The 22,663-nt window shown below is 40.8% G+C and overlaps 1 protein-coding gene across 1 annotated transcript in view; it reads right to left on the reverse strand.

Annotated features, from left to right (window-relative positions):
- Nucleotides 1–22,663, reverse strand: part of CWF19L2 (CWF19 like cell cycle control factor 2) — a 249,787-nt gene that overhangs the window by 22,668 nt on the left and 204,456 nt on the right. The window contains exon 16 of the mRNA XM_089687297.1: nucleotides 5,852–5,932. Within this exon, the coding sequence (XP_089543423.1) occupies nucleotides 5,852–5,932 (81 nt within the window). The remainder of the gene's footprint in view (nucleotides 1–5,851; nucleotides 5,933–22,663) is intronic.

Here is a 22,663-nt window from a genome sequence, read left to right on the forward strand (position 1 = left end):
AGAAGAAGAAGAATGAAAAGAAGAAGAAGAAGAATGAAAAGAAGAATGAAAAGAAGAAGAAGAATGAAAAGAAGAATGAAAAGAAGAAGAAGAAGAAAGAAAAGAAGAAGAAGAAGAATGAAAAGAAGAATGAGAAGAAGAATGAAAAGAAGAATGAAAAGAAGAATGAAAAGAAGAATGAAAAGAAGAATGAAAAGAAGAATGAAAAGAAGAAGAATAAGAATGAAAAGAAGAAGAAGAATGAAAAGAAGAATGAAAAGAAGAAGAAGAATGAAAAGAAGAAGAAGAGTATGAAAAGAAGAAGAAGAAGAATGAAAAGAAGAAGAAGAATGAAAAGAAGAAGAAGAATGAAAAGAAGAAGAGGAAGAATAAAAAGATGAAAAGAAGAAGAATGAAAAGAAGAAGAAGAAGAATGAAAAGAAGAAGAAGAAGAATGAAAAGAAGAATGAAAAGAAGAAGAAGAAGAATGAAAAGAAGAAGAGGAAGAATGAAAAGATGAAAAGAAGAAGAAGAAGAAGAATGAAAAGAAGAAGAAGAATGAAAAGAAGAATGAAAAGAAGAAGAAGAAGAAGAATGAAAAGAAAAAGAAGAATGAAAAGAAGAAGAATTCCAGTACAGCAAAAAGTGTATCTGCAGAGAGCTCCGCTATTTCTGACAGTTCTCTGACAGTTCCTTCACATTTACAGCGGTTGAAACATTGTATCTATTTATTTCCGAATAAAAACATCTGTATCCTAAATGGAAACAAATAGATACAATATTTCAACCGCTGTAAATGAACTGTCAGAACTGTCAGAAATAGCGGAGCTCTCTGCAGTGACACTTTTGCCGGCTGATCGGGGAAAATTCGATTCGTGCACCCGAAGTTTGCTAAAATTCGGATTCGTTAGCAGTGTTAAAGGGTGTGTCACAGTGTATACACAGGGCTGGATTTATACAGTTGTGGCCAAAATTATTCAACCCCCAATGCTGTAAAGGGGTTTAGGGACTATAGTGTACATTTGGAATTGTATTCAGAATCAAATCCTACAAGGACGTTGTAACTACCCAAATGCAACTAAAATGACATCAATTGTTTATGTAATACAGTAGTAAATGGTTCTTATGTGGTTTCTTCATTGCCACAATTATTCAACCCCTTAAAGACTACCACTCTGAAGAACAGAGGTTCATACAGGTGCTTTCCATCAGGTATTGAAAACACCTGTGGATGTCACCGAGCAGCAATCAAGCATAATAAGCACCAATTAGGCAGCTTTAAAATGACTGTGATACTCAGCTCCTTCTAGACATTTACTGGTGTGGTTACAAACATGGTGAAGGCAAGAGAATGGTCCAGGAAGACAAGAGAAGAGGTGATTTCTCTTCACAGGAAGGGCAATGGCTATAAGAAGATTGCAAAGATGTTAAACATACCAAGAGACACCTTAGGAAGCATCATTCGCAAATTCAAGGCAAAGGGCACTGTTGAAACGCTACCTGGTCGTGGCAGAAAGAAGATGCTGACTTCGACTGCTGTGCGCTACCTGAAGCGTAGAGTGGAGAGAAGTCCCCGTGTGACTGCTGAGGAACTGAGAAAAGATTTGTCAGATGTGGGTACAGAAGTTTCAGCCCAGACAATAAGACGCACACTGCGTAATGAAGGCCTCCGTGCCAGAACTCCCAGGCGTACCCCCTTGCTGTCTCCAAAGAATAAGAAGAGTCGACTGCAGTATGCCAAAAGCCATGTGGACAAACCACAAAAGTTGTGGGATAGTGTTCTGTGGACTGATGAAACAAAATTAGAACTGTTTGGGCCCATGGATCAACGCTATGTTTGGAGGAGGAAGAACAAGGCCTATGATGAAAAGAACACCTTGCCTACTGTGAAGCATGGTGGAGGGTCAATCATGCTTTGGGGCTGTTTTGCTTCTGCAGGTACAGGGAAGCTTCAGCGTGTGCAAGGTACCATGAATTCTCTTCAGTACCAGGAGATATTGGATGGAAACGTGATGCAGTCCGTCACACACCTGAGGCTTGGGAGACGTTGGACCTTTCAACAGGACAATGATCCCAAGCATACCTCCAAGTCCACTAGAGCATGGTTGCAGAGGAAAGGCTGGAACATTTTGGAGTGGCCATCGCAGTCACCAGACTTAAATCCGATTGAGAACCTCTGGTGGGACTTAAAGAAAGCAGTTGCAGTGCGCAAGCCTAAGAATGTGACTGAACTGGAGGCCTTTGCCCATGAAGAATGGGCGAAGATACCCGTAGATCGCTGCAAGACACTTGTGTCAAGCTATGCTTCACGTTTAAAAGCTGTTATAACTGTAAAAGGATGCTGTACTAAGTACTAAGATTGAATGTCACTTGGGGGTTGAATAAAACTGATAATGCTGTGAGCACAGAAAAGACATTTGTGGTTATTTCATTATAACTGTTATGTTATATTTGTCTGACCTACAAGTGCCTCTTTAATGTAAATGTAAGCAAGATGACTGAATGATCAAAAGCAATGTCAAACTGGCCAAAACACTCAATTTCAGTGGGGGTTGAATAATTTTGGCCACAACTGTATCTCAGGAGCCTATAGGCAGAGAATTCTGAAGCACTCACCCACCCCCCGAAAAAAGAACAGTAGGACTGACTTTTTTTTTTCTTGATAAAAATATTTATATAAAAATATTTTATATGTGTAAAGGGGAGCACTACGGACTATGATGTAAAGGGGAACTCTGATGTCAGGGGGTCTCTGGTCACCAGAATCTCCTTTACACAAGAGTCCCCAGAGTTCCCTTTACATCAGAGTCCTCAGAGTTCTCCATGACTGACACATGACTTAGACTGCAGGCATGATACTAGAGATGGTCAGAGACTGTGTACCTGGCACAAGAGATGGCCAGAGACTGCAGACATGACGCAAGAGATGGTCAGAGACTGCAGACATGGTACAGGAGATGGTCAGAGACTGCAGACATGGTACAAGAGATGGTTAGAGACTGCAGGCATGATACTAGAGATAGCCAGAGACTGTGTACTTGCCCATAAGAGATGGTCAGAGACTGCAGACATGGTACAAGAGATGGTCAGAGACTGCAGACATGGTACAAGAGATGGTCAGAGACTGCAGACATGGTACAAGAAATGGTCAGAGACAGCAGACATGGTACAAGAGATGGTCAGAGACTGTGGACATGGCATAAGAGATGGTTAGAGACTGCAGGCATGATACTAGAGATGGCCAGAGATTGGTTTAACAGACTTGGCCGGTTTACTCACTGCGTCTGTGTCCCTTTTCGCAGAGTAGTGTGTGTCCTCTGTGGCAGTGCTGAGTCAGCACCATGTCTATTTGCTTTAGTGTCATCCTGCCAGGCTGGCGGTAGTAGACTGCACTGGAAGGCACAGCGGGACTGTGAGCAGCTATTAGCAGAGAATGGAGCAGCGCATCCAAGCGGTATTGCGGCTGGGGAGAGGATCAACTGTGGGACGGGAGCTACGGTGAAGTAGATCCTCTCATGCCGCACTTGGCCATGCCCCCTCCAGTCCTCCTTAGTTATTTGTAAAAGGTGCCAAGCAGTGCCATGACAACACTGGCTGCATGCTCTGGCCACCCCCCTGGACAGATGTTTGGCAGTCCTGCACCCGAGCCCCATACATGTGTATCATGGACTGTCCTGCAATGATGGCCCTACAGACGGACACCTGTAGGCACATGCTAACAGTGCCTATTGGGAAATCTGTGCCTGTGTGTACAGCAGGGGTCTGCAAACCAAAGCAGACGGGTCATATTTGGCACACTACAAGATTTTATCTGGCCCAAGTCTAGGGTCTGTGGTGTATCCTGAATGTGCACAAATTGAGGATTCAGGTCAGCATAGGCTGCCTATGGTCTCCACTGTTCCCCCTTTCAGAATCTCTGGCAGGTTCCCACCAGCACCCTGATGGGGACACTGATTCAAGGGGCGACTCTGATGGGGACCCTGATTCAAGGGGGGACTCTGATGGGGACCCTGATTCAAGGGGGGACTCTGATGGGGACCCTGATTCAAGGGGGGACTCTGATGGGGACCCTGATTCAAGGGGGGATTCTAAAGGCGACCCTAATGTTAGCGGGGGACTCTTTTGGGGATCTTAATACAAAGGAGACACTGTTGGGGATCCTAATTGATTTATATAACTGTTTTTTGGTGTGTTGTTTATTTCCTGCAGAGTTTTCCATTAATTTAAAATGAAACAACTGTTGTACTTTATCTCTGTGCAATAATTTCCTTTGATAAAAATCGGTCACTGCTGTTCTCTCTCCTTGTGCAGTGTGAATGGTCTTGTATACATCCCCTCCTGTAGTTTTCTCCAGTCAGCCTGTAATGGAAGGTCCTGCTGCGCCCTTTTTACAGCTCTGCTCTCTGCAGAGGATATATGGAGCACAAAGATAATTTCACTGCTACTTTTGCAAGGTGATATCTGGGTTTATATTCTATGGGGGAGATTTACTAAAACTGGTGCAGCTGTGCATGGTAGCCAATCAGCTTCTAATTTCAGCTTGCTCATTTAAGATTTGAAAATAAAACCTGGAAGCTGATTGGTTCCTATGCGGAGCTGCACCAGATTTTGCACCATGCAATTTTGGTAAATAACCCCTTATGTGTCTAATGAAGAATATATTTAATTGTAATTTATTTTGTGCCAGAAATTATGCACACTTTAACTGAAAAGATATATATGTATACTGTTTGAATTTAAAGTATTAGTTCACCTCTACAGCAAAAATGTAAAGGTTAACTACAACTGCTACACCATACCACAGGACCTGTACTACCAGAACTGCTATACCACACCACGGGACCTGTACTGCCAGAACTGCTACACCATACCAGAGTACCTGTACTAGCAGAACTGCTATATTGAACATGGTACCTTTAATTCCAGAACTACTACACTGTATCATGGTACCTGTATTTCCAGAACTGTTATACTGTACCACGGTACCCATACTGCCAGAACTACTACTTTGTACACAATACCTGTACTTGCATAATCACAACACTATACCATGGTACCTGTAGTTGCAGAACTGCTACACTGTACCACAGTACCTGCACTGCCAGAACTGCTACACTGTACCACAGTGCCTGCACTGCCAGAACAGCTGCACTGTACCATGGTATCTATACTACTAGAGCTGCTACATAGTGACATGATGCAGAGCCAAATTTGAGAACACTTCACTGCCAGAACTTTAAAACTGTAACACAATACCTGCACTAACAAAACTAACCCAGGCCAGTAATGGAAAAGCCATTTGAAGAAACCAAAATTATTTGGTTTCTTTCACACTTTCTTCCAATTTTAGGGCTGTCCACTTACTTTTTTCTTTTTATGTACTGCCTCCTCTGATCTGGATTTTACTGTGGGGAACAATATTAATATTGGTAAAAATAATTTCTAGGTGGTTTGTAAGGATCACAAATGTGGAAGCAATCATTTGCAAAGCACCATTTCCATAGGTTCTGATTGTCTGCTGTAGCAAACCCCAATCTCCAACCACATCCTTGGCAATGCTGAAGATGATTACCCAACTTATAAAGAATGTCCGCAAATTTAACAATGCATACCACATATTATGGGCAGCCCTTAGTTGATATTAAGGGCCACACTTGAGGCCTCCTTTATCTAGTAAGTTGCCCACCACTGAGTTACATTCAAGAGCATTTAGAAAATGAAGGAAACTGGCAAAACCTGGAATTTATAAAGCAAAGTATCCAACTGATTAGGATGAAAGTTAGCAGCAATCTGTATGCTTTATATTAGTTTACATACAAAATGTAATGCTTGACTAAAGTCTACCTCTGGTGATCAGATGAACTGTACTTACTGATCGACGAACATCCTTTGTTGAAAGATCAATCAGCTTCTTATTCATGGACCATTCTTCATCAGATTCCATGATTGCTTTCTGTACCCAAAATATAAGCCAACAGTACATATCTGTAAGTTCAAAGTTACATCTCTGCTTTATGTTCTGTAATTCTAAGATCCAATTCTCCCAAATCAAAAGCACATCAAAAGACTGCAAAGTGTAGCTCCAAGCAAAAACAAAAACAAAAAAACTTGAATATTTAGAGTTGGCCACATATTTAAGAAGGCTGTCGAATGTTTAGATAAAAAGCACTGAAAGACTTATTACCCAAATTGAGTAGGACATACGTATGTACAATACTGCCAGAACTGCATATATATTGCCAGAACTATAAATATTATATATGTAAGGCAGTGCGTAAATTGACAACGCTATACAAGTACCTGTAATAATAATATTTAACAGGCTATCGGCTTGAATATCAAACATGGCTAATATGCCTTCCCTATGCTCCACCGTAAAGCACAACTAGAGATTTACATAATTTTTTCACACAGAGCAGCTACTCAATGGCTTCTTCATTCAGCAATTTCATCACTCTCTCACCAATCTCACACAGGGAAGGAAAGAGAAACCCTCCTTGGGTGCTAAGCTTGGGGGGGCACAGGTGGAATGAGAGCATCTCCTGCCTCCATATCACCTGGCTTCAGTGCAGGACTGAGCATGGGATAGTGTGGCACAACCTGTGTAAATAGCAGAGCTCTGCTGTCAGTGTGACTGCCACCCAACTGTACAAAGTGCAGAGAGGAGCTGTCAAATTGACAGCAGAGCTATGTCAATTACACAGGGAGGGCAGTGCTCTTCCTGTGTAATCTATAAGACTGAGCTGTCAGTTTGTCAGGTGGGTTTAACCACTTTCCCTTCCGGACAAATTGCCCCCCTTTATGACCAGGACATTTGTTTTTTATACGGCGCTGCCCTACTTTAACGGTCAATTGCATGGTCATACAACACTATACACAAATTAAATTTATATAATTTTTTTCACACAACAGAGCTTTCTTTTGGTGGTATTTGATCACCATTTGTTTAAAATTAAAAAAAAATATATTATATATATATATATATTTTTTTTTTTTAACTTTTTGCTATAATACAATTTAAAAAAAAAATGTCTTTATTAATTTAGGCCAAAATGTATTCTGCTACATGGCTAAATCCCAATAAGTGTATGATAATTGGTTTGCGTAAAAATGATAGCGTCTACCAACAATGGTATAAACACTGGAATTTTTTTTTTATACTAGTAATGACGGCGAACAGCAACATATAGCGGGACTGTGATAGTATATCGGGCATTGTGACACTGGGTGGGAACTGACTAACTGCCACTAACCTCTCCAGTGAAGCTATTACAGTGATCAGTCCTAATGAAATGCTGACACTGTGCTAATGACATTGGGCAGGAAGGGGTTAACATCTCGGGCGATCAAAGGGTTAATTATGTGCCAGGGAGTGTTAATACTGTGTACTGTGTGGTGTTTTACTAGGTGATGTGCTGGTTTTTATTCCCTGCATTGCAGGGAGATAAAGACCCGCACATCCCCGCTGAAAAGAAAGCGGATCTGTGCTGTTGACATACACAGATCTCTTTCCGCTGATTGCTGGGTCCCGGCCATGAATTGCTGGCCGAGACCCGGTGATTGACACGTAAGGAAGCCAATGACTGCATGGGTAGGCGGGCCCGTACACTCCTTACCCGGAAAAGCAGAATGATGTATGTATATGTGATTCTGCACAGTAAAGCTACATAGGCCGGCCGGAAAGTGGTTATACACATTGTAATACCCCTGCCATTCCTTCCTAAATATTAAGCAAGTCTACACTGAGTTGAGGGTCACTTTAAAGTGTATCTAATCCCAAGTACAAAACTTTTATATTTTGTAGCTTACTTGTCCTTGGAGGTGGAAGCTGCATTAGTTTTTTTCCCACACTGTTTTGTTTTTTTTACCCAATTATCCTGCCGAGGACACACTTCCTATCCTGGGGTGTCAATGCCTTGCTGTATTGTATCTATGAAGGAGCAGCATTGTCACCCAAAGACAAGAAATATGTTACAACTACAGAATTCCCCTTGTCATAACATAGAGGGAGGTGTTCTGTAGTCACATAGGTAACCTGGCCGGGAAGTGCTTGAGATAAAAGCTGCAGACTGTAGAACACAGAACAACGCTGGATTTCCAGCAGAAATGACATGACTGTTCTGTGGTTATTGAACAGATATAAGAAAATGTTTGCAATAGAATATTTACCAGCCCAAAAGGGAGCAAATAAGAGAAGTCCAGTTTTAAGATTTACATATGCTTTAAAGGCCCACTGAGTGAACACAAATGCTAAGATTCTCCAACACATACATTTGAATTCACAAAATCTCCCCACTGAATGAGACTGACAAGTGAGCACAGAGATTACTGCAGACAACATGGCAGAAGGTGTCACAATTTCATAAACCTCTTCCAACATAACAAGTGCAGCAGCAGAAGTAAAGACAGAAGAGGCAGCAAGTGTCAAGTACAAATGTAATGTCGACAAGTTTTGCCTAATGAAATCCTGCTGGGTTTCAGTGTCATTCTGCTGAGCCACGTGTAGATGGAGGTCCTGTGTCAGTCGCTTATTCTGAGTTCTATTTTGCCTCGGCTGCTGAATACATTGAGGTGTGATTTATGTGCGCAATATCCAGCCATGAATCTCTGATAATGAGTTTTTAGTTGGTCTGTAGGAAATCCGTCTACGCGGAGAATTGTTGTCTGATTGAAAAGATGTGATCTTTAGCCTGCCTTTTTCGGGACTTCAGATGCAATTTTATTCCAGGCTCTAGTAAGTTAAAGTTAGACTTTTCTGTGATAGAGACTGAAAAAAGTTACCTTCTTGCATATTATTTTATATACCTTTGGGGGGCAACTAAAAACATTATAACAAGATGTATTCCATAAAAAGCAAGCAATGAAAAAACGAAGTACAAAAAATAATTTAAACTTTTCAACCTATCCTCCACGGGAATAAAAGCAAACCTGTCAGAGGCCTGGACATGTAAAAAAGAGATGGGGTAATATTTTCATCAGGTGAGGTTAACAGTGAAAACAGCATGTCAAACTGATCAGTAGATGCTGAGCTATGTGCAACACCAACTCTGGTTATCTCTGGACTGGATGGTTTAGTATATTGTAGTTATTGAGGAAAGTTGCTATGTGGTACCGTTAATATGAGAGATTGTTACCACTGTATTTTTGATCCTTTAAATCTGTTTATTTGTTGCCTCCTCTGTGTCCCACTCCCCTCTCTTGAAGAAGCGGATTAATCCATGAAACACGCTGAGGATTGGGACATTTCCCTTTTTTCCCCCTGGAATAAACTTTATCAAATTAAGGAAAGTAATCAGTGTATTGACTCATTTAACTAGTATTAATTGACCAAGGGGATAGGATAGGCCCACTTAGGGTTTGTGTATTATGTAGAGGGACAATATGAAAGTTTTTATTGTGATGTTTTTACTTGTACTTTAATAAAGAGATTGTTTTTATAATCCAATGTATAAATTATCCTTATGCACCAAAAAGCCCATTGTTGCCCCAATTGTTTTTTCTCTACTATTAATGAAGGTGCAAGTTAATTATATCCACCAACCAACCTCTAGTATATAGCTATTGTGCTATGGGTAGTTGAACTTATATGCAGATTGCAACTCTTCTTGTAAAACCCAAGCTTAGCCCCGACCCCAAGCGACAAACCTTTCTTTCCTATAGGCCTCATTCACAGATGCGGTACCCTCAAAAAGTGATCTATGCTGGGATTGCCAGACATTTAGGAGGCGATACTGCTGCCTCCTACTTGCCCTAATTTTTTTCTTAGCCAAACTGGAATTTTCTATTGAAATGCCAAACTGCAACCCCAAGAAAAGTGCTTGGTTCACGGTTGCAACATGGCCCTATTCACTTGCATGGGTCCTGTTTGGTGGCTGTATTAAATGCCAAATGCAGCATACTGTAGAATGTTTGCCATGCAGCAAAGCAAGCAATGTGGCAGTGACAATATGTATTACCCCCTCCGACTGCCATTACAAAGTTTAGGAGGCTGGTCAGGGGCAGTAAAAATGATGATCAACTGCCTGTTTTTACTGTCCTGTGGCCACCCATGTAAATAAGGCATATTAATGTAACTCACAGCTTCATTGACCAACAGGGAGGCTTAGGTCAGGAAAGAAACAAGTTTACAGGAATTTAAGACTTATCTGATATTTTAGCGATCTGTATTTCTGGATCCACTGATTATTCTGGGCACATTGTTTTCAATGAACCAACGTCTGCTAATGCATTTAGCTCATCGTATGCTACATTTAAATTGCTCAGGTTTGTGACAGGTTTATGGTATACGAGTATAAAAGTGAGCGCAGGTTTACTTTAACTTTGTAAACAACACTTCTAGAATAAATGTGGGAAGGCCTGTTCACACCATCATGCATTAAACATCTTATGAGACTTGGTGGGACGGGGGAACTTGAACATGGTGTCATGAGCAGCGTGAGCTCTTACAGTAATGAGACAAGCGGAGTGCCTGACCTTCCCAATCCGACCTGAGGGAAGCCCAGGCTGAAGAGGAGCAGAGGGGGCCGCGGTCTATCGGCGGCCGGACAATCCTGACGGTGACTGGTGTGGGCAGTGGACCTTTGCAGAGTCAGGTCCCCAGAGCGGTTTGTGATCAGCAGCGGGCGCGAGGAGTGCAGGAGATCTGAGTCCTCAGCGGGCCGGGAGCGGGTGGCTCTGGCTAGGAGCGCCAAGGTAACAGAGGACTTCCCATTCCAAGGGGGAAGTCCCAAATGTCCGGGAGAGCAGGGATGCACTGCGGAGCAAACAAGGCTACAGAAGGACCCCTCCAGTGTGGTGATAGATACCAACCTCAGGAGACCTAGAGACCCCAAAGACCATCACTTATGCATAGAGTCCCCTCACAGGTATGTTTGGAAGCACGATGCGGAGGCCTCAGCCAAAGAGTGAACAGGGACTGATCGGTACTGAATGGTCGGTGCAGAGGGAGAGAGTGCGTTACCGTGGGTAACGGCAGGACATTCAACTTTCTGTTGTATCTGATGCATATGTGTCAAATCAAAGTCAAATATTCATGAACACTGCGGGCGACAGAGGACTATACTGTGGGGGGGTTCTTTCAGGTCCTACTAGTTCCTTTGGATTGGCAGAACTGCTCAACTTGCGCTGGCCCCCAAAGTAATAGAACAGGAGTGGCAAAATTCATTAGAAATAAAAGAAAAAGGGCCTTTTTCCTGGGGACAATTCTATTGCATTATAACAGAAATTCCAGTGTGAGGACGCACAGGTGATTGATTACCTGTGTGACAGATATTGGAAGATGCAATAACAAAAAAGTCACAGGAGAGTTGAACCAGGAATGAAGGGCAAATCAGCTAAAGGTGGGGGCTAAAAAACTGCGAAGGCCACAACAATCAAAAAATATTTGCCCCTCCAGGAGAAAAGTCCAGAGAATCGAACTCAGGAAAAACAACAAGGAGCTGGAAAATTTAGCAGAGACCAATCTAGATTGTCATCTGGGTCCTGGGAAAGGAACCGGACTAATGATTCAATAAGACAATACAATAACAAAGTCAGTGTTCAGTGATAATTAGCTGCTAGCAAAAAGTGTATACACAAAAACACCAAAATGATACAATAATAATAGTTTGCAGCGCTTAAAAATATATATAAATGAAAATAAACACCACCACCCGTGGCAATTAAGTGAATCAAAAGGAGTGAATAGTCCAAATATTATCACAACAATTCAAGGACAATCTTCTCCTCTGTGATTTATCTTCATATGTTGGAATTAGTGATGTTTGACCTCCACCTTAGTTTAAATGCACACTCACCAGATCCAAATGCTGTCTAAATAAATAGAACGGCAAATGCGATTTTGTAGACAATGAAGCTCTTCTCCAAGAAAAAATACTCCAGGTGAACCAATAGCTCTTCAAAGCGATTCAATAAGTTTGGACAGTGTCATGGAACAAAGGATCACGGAACAACAAGGAGCCATGTCACAAATACCGACGAAAACTGATATGGCGGAAATTGGAGAGGTCTTGCAAAAACGAGATAGGGGTACTACACAATGATTTAGGTCGGATACCAACGCGAGTGGGAGAATTTGAGGGTAGAATGGAGGCACACGTTCAACTAATTAATAAACTAGAAACGCAGATGGAGGAGATGCGTAGAAAACAGAGAAAGCTTTCATTTAAACTGGAAGATCAGGAGAACCGTGACAGAAGAAAGAATTTAAGGATCTGGGGTCTACCAGAAGAACAGGAAGAAGATCTAGGGGAGAAAATAAAGAGAGTGTGTAACCCAATAATGGGAAGACCAGCGATAGAAAAACTGAAAATTGAGAGAGTACATAGGATTATACAGCCAAGAGGAGTGCTGGCAGAAAGCCCCAGAGATGTAATAGTTCGATTTCATCACGACGAAGATAGAGAAAGAATATGGTAAAGCCTGCATGACAGTACCGAAATAAAGTATGAGGAAACAAAGTTGCATATTTTTGCTGGCATTGCTCCAGAGACAATGGCTAAAAGAAGAGCTCTAAAACCGTTGTTGGAGCACATGAGAGAGAAAAAAAGTTTGATATAACTGGGGCTTTCCAGCATGCTTGTTTAGATGGAAAGACGTACAATTGGCAAGGCTGAGGTTCCCAGAAGATCTCAGTGACTTTGGTGAGAAATTCCACTTACAGAAAGTAGACAATAAAGGGTGGTCAGAAGAGTATAAGGTGAGTGGAGGGCAGGGGTCAGGGAATTGGCAGCGGGTACCTAGGAAGAAGAAGTAGGGAGGTGTGGGGGAGATTTAATAGGAGGGGGCGTTCTTTTCTATTTTTTTGTTCTCTCTTTCCAGCCCTCTGTCCGCTGCACTTCTTCGCCTTCAGTCCCATCCCATCCCATGAGATCTCAGGGGGGAGATAGGGAGGGGTAGAGAAAAAGTGGATCTGGCGGGTGACCTAGAGGTCAAGCATGCTGCCAAACTCCAATCTGACTGTTGACACGTGCTAGGGGTTGGAGGGGGCATGCGTGTTTTGAGTCTCACCCCAAAGTAGGAATCGTGAGTGGGATCAATCCACAACAGATTCCAGGGCAATTTGTACGCCAAGAGGGTCTTAGGGGTAAGAAAAAAATGGGAAAGGGAGGGAGACGAGGGGGGGTAACTTTTAGGTGGGGAAGGGAGAACGTCCATATCTTACAATGTCTACATCGGTCTTCCTTTGACGGAAAATTAGGTAGTGTAGTGAACTAACAGTATAAATTAGCCTAATTAAATTTATGACATATAATGTGAAAGGGTTAAACTCTCTGACAAAAAGACACAAGATAATGAGGGAAATCCACCAACATTCCATAAATGTAGTGTTTCTTCAAGAGACACATATAACTCAAGTTACGTAAAAGTGAAGTTATATTTGAAGTATTATCCAAGGTGGTATTATGCTGATTCTCCAATTAAAAAGGCTAAAGGAGTAGCAATTGGGTTTTCAAAAAATGTAAGATTCACCCTGGAGGGGAGATTAGAGGATCCCGAGGGTCGGTTTCTGTTCCTGAGGGTAAAATTACAAGGATTTGAATACACATTAGTTAATATCTACTGTCTGAATAAAAACCCAGTAATATTTCTGGAGGGTGTGTTAAGAAACTTCTTGAATTTAAAAAGGGTACCCTGATTGTGGCAGGACATTTAAATTTGTGTCTGGATACTCAATTGGATGCATCATCAGGTACAAAGAGAGAGGGGGTAGGAAATTAAAATCATTGAAGAGGTTATTATATCGATGCCAACTGAATGACACTTGGAGAGTAAAACATCCAAGAGAAAGAGACTGTACCTTCTTCTCTCTGGTACATGGTTCGTATTCAAAACTGGACTATATACTGTAATGATCGAACATAGACAACTGGAGTTGTTGATTAGTTCCAACATAGAATCAGAGAGTCCATCTCTGATCATGCTCCTGTCACAATGAGGCTATGGGTAGGAGGGGATCAGGATAAACTAACTATGTGGAGACGAAATGAGATGCTTATACAGGATCCTGAAACAGAAATAAGGCTGAGGCAGGAAATTGAGAAGTTTTTTGAGCTCAATGAGACTGAGGAGATTTTAGTGGCCACAATTGGGGAGGCACACAAAGCATATATTAGGGGAATATTGATTGCGATAAGAGCGGAAAAAAAATAAAGATGGTGATAAAGCAGCTCCATAAGTTAGAACAGATACATAAAAAAATCAAGTTACACTTACGGTAACGTCTTTTCCAGGAGTCTTTCAGGCCAGCACTCTGAGAGACCTCGGCTCCTCCCCATCTGAGGAAACACCTCCACCTACAATAAAAAAGCTCCACTCCCCTCAGACCTCAGTTCTCCAAGCATCCTCCGGTCATCTGGGGAGACACAATGCGAGACAACATAATCACAATAAGCCATCTTCACATAAGCAATAGCAACACGGGTGGGAAACCGGTGCTGGCCTGAAAGACTCCTGGAAAAGACGTTACCGTAAGTGTAACTTGATTTTTCCCCTACCGTCTTTCAGGCCAGCACTCTGAGAGGATAAGCGAGTACTCACCCCTCGGGCGGGCTAACTGCTTGCAAGACCTTACGACCAAAGTCCTGCTCCTGCACCGAGACCAGGTCCAGTCTGTAATGCTTGGCAAATGTGTCAAAGCTGGACCATGTTGCTGCTCTGCAAATCTGCCCTGGGGAAACCCCTGCTAGCTCTGCTTGGGTAGCCGCCACCGCTCGGGTGGAATGTGCCTTGATACCCTCCGGGACCTCCAGGCCTTCCGCCTGATATGCACCTGCAATCGCAAGCCGCAGCCAGCTGGCCAGCGTCCTTCTAGACGCCTTCTTGCCTCTTCTAGCCCCCTTAAAAAAAAACAAAAAGGGATTCGGTGCTTCTGAATTCCCTAGATTTCTCCAGATACTGGAGAACGCACCTTCTCACATCCAGACAATGATACCTCTCCTGATCTACCCCCACCGGGACAGGAAAAAACGAGGGAAGGACAATGTCCTGTTCCCTCTGGAAACACCGAGCCACCTTCGGAATGAAGGACGGGTCTGGTCTGAAAACGATTCTGTCCGTAAAAATACGGAGATAAGGTGGTCTAATCGAGAGAGCCTCCATCTCGCACACCCTCCTAGCCGTGGTAATCGCCACCAGAAAAGCCGTTTTAATGGTGAGCTCCCTTATCGGGCAGGACTCCAGGGGCTCGAACGGAGCCCCAGTCATCCCCTCGAGCACCTTGGCCAAATCCCACACTGGAAACGGTCTGGACCTCGGAGGCCTCCCGACGTCCGGCCCGGCAAAGTCCTCCGACCGCCAGCATGGGAAGGAGCGGAACTCCCCCCGATCCTCCCCAGACCTCACCACGGCACACCCCGACGCCCCCCCTCGCCGGAGAGGGTCGGGGGGCGAAGAGCAGGCAAGTGCTTCGTCCCGTCCCCCGGGATGCACTCCCACTGCCCGCAGCCTGCCCAAGGAGGATGTGCAGCCGGACACTCCGGCCTTCACTCCCGGCTGCGTCGGGCCTCTCAGCCGGCTATCCGGCCCTCGGCTCCCCTACCGTCTGCCCTGCGCCTCCTCGTGTCTCCCCACCGGAGGAAACACCTGAACTGAGGTCTGAGGGGAGTGGAGCTTTTTTATTGTAGGTGGAGGTGTTTCCTCAGATGGGGAGGAGCCGAGGTCTCTCAGAGTGCTGGCCTGAAAGACGGTAGGGGAAATAAGACAGATACAGATGTTTATCAGAAGATAATTTCCAAAAGAGAAGAACTAAAAGATCTTATGGAACACGAACCAAGAAGAATATTTAACAGGGTTACAAAAGAAAGATATCAGTGGGGGAACAGACCTGGAAGATACTAAATGAGGTGGTTAAAGGAAAAGAAATCTAAAAACTTTATAGAAAAAATTCAAGACAGAAAAGGAGAAATGGTTTATTCCACTGCTGATATTGCCAATAGTGGATTGTACGATGTGAGCTTCAGAAATCAAAAAGAAACGAAGGATGAAAAGAAGAAAATCAGGCAGGAATATTTAAAAGAGGTGAGAATATCACAAGAAAAATTAGAGGCCCTATAGAAAACTATTACCCCGGAGGAAATCACTTTGGCCTTAAAGAATACGGCCGCAGGAAAGAGCCCTGGCCTGGATGGATATACAGTGGGATTTTTTTTTTAAATTTGAGATCTCCTTGCCCCTAAAATGTGTGGTTATATGAACGCATTAAGGGAGGGGCTGGAAATGAGGTAAGAGTCATTGCAAGCCTACATAACGATCATACTTAAAGAAACGAAGGATAGCTCACAGTGTGCCAGTTATAGGCCCATATCCTTATTAAATATTGACACTAAACTGTACGCTAAGGTTCTGGCAACTAGATTGAAGAAGCTAATGCTGGAGTGGATACACCTGGATCAGGTAGGATTCATTCCCAGTAGAGAAGGAAGGGACAATGGCCTGAGATCATTGCTCCTCTTACAAAAGACAAAGAGTGAGAATCAGCCGACAATATTTCTGTCGATTGATGCCGAAAAGGACTTTGACAGGGTTAACTGGGAGTTTATGTTTGAAACACTAGAGGCCTTACGATTAAGTCCTAAAATGTTAAGGTGGATAAAAGAGTTGTATAACGGTCCATCTTTGGCGGTTAAGATTAATGGATCCCTCTCTGTTTTTCAAAATGTACAATGGTACTAGACAAGGATGTTCACTTTCTCCTTTGTTGTTTGTTCTATCCCTGGAACCTGTCCGGTTGAGGGTAAGAAAATGTGTAGATATAAAGATAGGTGAAGTGGAGCATAAGGTAGCAGCATATGCAGACTATATGTTATTCTATATTGTAAATCCTTGAATAACTTGCCCAATTTAGTGAGACTATTAAAACAGTATGGCGAGCTATCAAACCTGAAAATAAATCCTGCAAAGTAAAAAATGTTAAATATCAATACACCAAAGCTAGAGAAACTGAGTTTACAAAAAGATTTTCCATTTACCTGGAAGGAAAAGGAAATAGGCTATCTGGGAATAAAACTAACACCTAGGCTTAAAACAGGCCTATACCAGGCAAATTGCATTCCATTAATAAATGAAATAAAGGAGGAGCTAGAGAGTCTTTTAAAGGGAAGAGCCTCCTGGATAGGTCAAATAAATCTGGTAAAGATAAATCTGGTAAAAATCCTGTATAAGTTTCACATTCTTCCAATACACCTACCAGGGTCTTTCTTTGGGATAATAAAAAAGATGATACGCAGGTTTATAAGGGCTAATAAGAAACCGAAAATTAGGTATGAGGTATTACGTAGAGTAAAAGGGAAGGGGGATTGGGTTTGCCTAATGTTAGGAAATATAATTTAGCAGTGTTATTATCACAAATAGTAGATTGGACATTTAATTTACATAGAAAAGGTTGGGTTAACATGGAAGGGATTTAAAGTAAGGCACAGTTAGAGAAGATTGTTTGGATTCCACATAAATTTTGTACATTGGATGTGAATACTAGTCCATTGACAAAGCAAGTTTTAAGTGTCTGGGATAGAATATTTAAGCAAAAAGTATGGAAATATAATTCAGTATTGGCTCCCTTGGTGTGAACTGAGTATTTTCTCCCAGGGAAGGATAATATCTCAGGAAAAAAGATAAAAATGCACATTTGAAGGATATTTTGAATAAAGGGAAATTGCACTTTTTTAGATTTAAAGAGGAAAAAATATTTATTTTTTACATTAGTGGAGTGGCGTTATGGTCAATAAGTTCATTTTGTTTCAATGCTCCCACAACCATTGAGGATGTTGGAATATCAGTATCCATTTGAAAAATTGTTGAATGTAACTACAGGTCCAAAACAATCCACCTCTAGGATTTATACGATCCTTATGGATATGGAAAGAGTTGATCCAGCCCAGTTCTGGGCAAAATGGGAAAAGGAACTTGGAACAGAACTGAATGAGCAAAAAAAGGAATAAAATATTTACTTTAACAGACAAGGTGATAAACATGAGCACAGTTGAAATTAACTATAAATGTTTGGTGAGATGGTATATTACACAGGGTATGGCACATAAACAACAAGTTGAGGTATCACTGCTGTGTTGGAATGGTTGTGAGGAAAAGGGAACAATGGCAAATATATGGTGGGATTGCTCAAAAATACAGGATTAATGGAAGGGAATTACCCAATATATTCAGGAAATATGTGGGATTACTGTACAGAGGAACCCGTGGACATGCTTATTGTATAGTCCTGAATCTTCAGTGAAACTGCATAAAAATAGAGTACTATACCATCTAATTTGTGCGGCCAAGGGCTTGATTCCCAAGTTCTGGCAAGCTCTCCCATATGGGATATAGAAATATATTTTAAAAATATTCTTCCCAAATATATTGCCATATACTTGAAATGCTACAATTTCGGCCATATTTCAATTTAAAAAAAAAATAATATATATATATATATATATACACACACACAGTTGTGTTCAAAATAATAGCAGTGTGTTTAAAAAAGTGAATAAAGCTCAAAATCCTTCTAATAGCTTTTATTTCCATACACACAAATGCATTGGGAACACTACACATTCTATTCCAAACCAAAACATGAAGAAAAATAGATCAAATTTGTGTTGTTCCTCTAAAAAAAATTGAAGAAAAGTGAATATTAGACTGTTCAAAAAAATAACAGTGTTTGTATTCTTCTTTACAAACTCAAACATTCACTATATAAACTGAAAAATGTTTGATGATTTTGCTTTCCTTTGAATCACTTAATATTTAGTTGTATAAGCACTGTTTCTGAGAACTGCTGTACATCTGTGTTGCATGGAGTCAACCAACTTCTTGCACCTGTGAACGGGTATTCCAGCCCAGGATGATTGGACTACATTCCACAGTTCTTCTCTATTTCTTGGTTTTGCCTCAGAAACTGCATTTTTGATGTCACCCCACAAGTTTTCTATTGGATTAAGATCCGGGGATTGGGCTGGCCACTCCATAACGTCAATCTTGTTGGTCTAGAACCAAGATGTTGCACGTTTACTGGTGTATTTGGGGTCCTTGTCTTGTTGAAACACTCATTTCAAGGGCATTTCCTCTTCAGCAGAAGGCAGCATGACCTCTTCAAGTATTCTGATGTATTCAAACTGATCCATGATCCCTGGTATGCGATAAATAGGCCCAACACCGTAGTATGAGAAACATCCCCATATCATGATGCTTGCACCACCATACTTTACTGTCTTCACAGTGTACTGTGGCTTGAATTCAGTGTTTGGGGGTCGTCTGACAAACTGTCTCCGGCTACTAGACCCAAAAAGAACAATCTTACTTTCATCAGTCAACAAAATGTTGCACCATTTCTCTTTAGGCCAGTCAATGTGCTCTTTGGCAAATTGTAACCTCTTCAGCACGTCTTCTTTTCAACAGTGGGACTTTGCGGGGGCTTCTTGCAGATAGCTTGGCTTCACATAGGCGTCTTCTAATTGTAACAGTACTCACAGGTAACTTTAGACCTTCTTTGATCTTCCTGGAGCTGATTGTTGGCCGAGTCCTTGCCATTTTGGCTATTCTTCTATCCATTCGAATGGTAGTTTTTCGCTTTCTTCCAAGTCTTTCAGGTTTTGGTTGCCATTTTAAAGCATTTGCGATCATTTTAGCTGAGCAGCCTATCATTTTCTGCACTTCTTTATATGTTTTCCCTTCTCCAATCAACTTTTTAATCAAGGTACGCTGTTCTTCTGAAAAATGTCTGGAACGACCCATTTTCCTTAGAATTTCAGAGAGAAATGCACTGTAACCAGCATGTACAACATTTGCTGCCTTCCTTCCTTAAATAAGGGCAATAATTGCCACCTGTTTTTCAAAGAATGAATGACCTCACTAATAGAACTCCCCACTGCTATTATTTTGAACATGCCCCTTTCAATTAGTGATTCAATTAAACAGAATCAGCAGCATGCATGTCATGACTGTTGGGTCTGTTGGATTTCTATTACTCTACTACACCTGCTAGTAAATTATTTGCCATGTAGAAATATAATTTCTACCAAAAACAGTGATTGATCAGGTAGTGATGTCTGACTGCTATTATTTTGAACACAACTGTATATATATATATATATATATATATATATATATATATATATATATATATATATATATATATAAAAATAAATATAAATACACTGCATGTTGAAATGAGTTTTTATTACAAAATATATGAAAAATATTTTTAAAATTACATTTCAAATATACTGTATGTCTTTAAAAATACAAATCTACATTTTTGGAATGCATTTACAAATATATGTAAAAATATATGTAAAATTACTTTATATGTTAAAAATATCTGAAGAATATATTTAAATAAAATATATTGAAAAACCATTCCTGTTTTGGGGATTGTCTCATTGTTGCCCATCTAGTGCACCTGTTGTTAATTTCATTAACACCAAAGCAACTGAAACTTAACAACCCCCTCTGCTACTTAAGTGACCAGATCAATATCCCAGGAGTTTAAATGAATTGACACTATACTCTGATTAAAAAGTGTTCCTTTAATTTTTTTGAGCAGTGTATTACATGTTTGTTTATGGGTTCAACCATGTCCTGCCTGGCCTATAATAATATGAGTACAAAGGTACAGTACAATGAGTGAGCATTGGCAAAGTGAAAAAAAAAAAGGATTATGAAGTAAAAAAAAAAACAAAAAGACTTAAAAAATTAATGCAGCCACCACATTTAAGGACGAATAACCTGCAATATATTACATGTTTGTTTATGGGTTTAACCACTTCCGGCAGGCCTATGATAATGTGATGGCCATGCAGGAGTGCTGCCATCCTGGGTGCATGTCATAAGATGTCCTGGCCGCTGCCTGCATTATGTGATCGATCTGACCAATCACAGAAGATCACATGGCAATTGTACACAGCGAATGGCTTCCATGCCATTCATTGTGTACTATTGTGTTGATCTCAGTGATTGGTCGCAGTGATCACATGGTACAGACAGGGCCAATCACAGTGTATCTGTATCATCTGATAGCTGTGGCTAATCACAATAGTACACACTGGATGAATGGAGATCATTCATAAGATATGGATTCTTATAACAGTGATTACCACTGTTATAAACAATCATAGTGTGAAAACCAAATCCTGATCACCTTCCCAGAGTAGTACAGTGTCACTATGGTAACTCTGTGTTGCTTTGGTCACAGTATGCAAATAAAAAAATCTTTTAAAAAATTGTAATAAAAAAAAAGGAAAAACAAGTTGTTGTTGTTTTTTTTTTTTAACATACTGTCACTAGATAGTATCCCTGATCGCCACCAAGCCACTTATATGACACTGTACTGCACTATGACAGTATGCAAAAAAAAAATTGTGGAAAAAAAAACCCTATTTTTTTAAATTCCTAATTTGCCAGAAAATTGTAACAAAAAAAATTACAATTTCAAAAAACTTGCCATGCCTCTTACTAAATACCTTGGGGTATCTACTTTCTAAAAAGGGGTCATTTGGGGGTATTTGCACTGTCCTGGCATTTTCAGGCCAGGACATCTTGTGGAATCTATAACTTTCCAACAGACTAAATAATATACACTGATTTAGGTTATTTTTTTACCAAAGAAATGTAGCCGAATACATTTTGTCCTAAATTTATGAAGAAAGATTATTTATTTGCAACATTTTAGAACAGAATTGCAGAAAAAATGTTTTGTTTTTTGTTTTTTTTAATTTTCAGCCTTTTTTTGTTTATTTAGCAAAAAATAAAAAACCCAGCAGTGATTAAATACCACCAAAAGAAAGCTCTATTTGTGTGAAAAAAATTATAAAAATGTAATTTGGGTACAGTGTTGGCCTGGGTAGGAAGGGGGTGAAAGTGTCCGGTATTGAAGCGGTTACATACGTAAGTATAAAGGCAAACTTTTTTTTTTTTGCATAGCGTAGAGTTCTGTCAGTTTTTATCGCTGTCTGTGCCCCCATGAGAGATTCTCCCTCTCTATTTGTCCTGTTTACTGTTGTCATCGTACTGAAAGTAAAAGATAATCCCAAATTTTACACCAGAACCATAAGAGAGGGGAAATCTTGCAATAAGGATACTTAGTTCTGGAGACACCCTGGAATTCCCTCACTTTGAAGGGACGTCCTCCCACTTCCTGTTTTGACTATGGGACAGGAGGTGAATCTCCCCAATGGGATACAGAGAGCAAAAAATAATTTAAAAAAAAAAAGCGGACAGGGGTTATAACAATATTATATTATAACCCTCCCTTAATCTATACAAAATTAAAAAAAACCATTTTGCCTACAGTTCTAATTTAAGTTTAATTTAGGTTTAATTTTCAGTACAGCTTTTTGAACAAAGCCTTCACCAGTTTTAGAACTAGACTAATTACCAATGGCAGCAGTCTTCTACAGTATCACTGAACAGAGAGTCATCTGCTTGTAGGAAAAGATTGGTCCTTTTCACCAAAGATCTTTAGTTACCCTCTGAATCTTACACATATATGCCGCTATGTTATTAAAAGGCATTTATTTTTTATGACACCTTGTATTTTAGGTTTACACATAACTCTGATTTATTCAAATGAAAAAAGTCCTCAAACATTAGCTGAACCAAAAGGAAAACCGCATATGGGCAGTCACCAAGATTGACAATAAGACATTTCTCAAAAGAAAGATAGAAAATCTGAATCAACAGTTCCAGTAGT

Source organism: Staurois parvus, unplaced genomic scaffold, assembly GCF_062004578.1.
Source record: "Staurois parvus isolate SC_StPar_1 unplaced genomic scaffold, SC_StPar_1.0 ptg000422l, whole genome shotgun sequence".
Taxonomy (NCBI): domain Eukaryota; kingdom Metazoa; phylum Chordata; class Amphibia; order Anura; family Ranidae; genus Staurois; species Staurois parvus.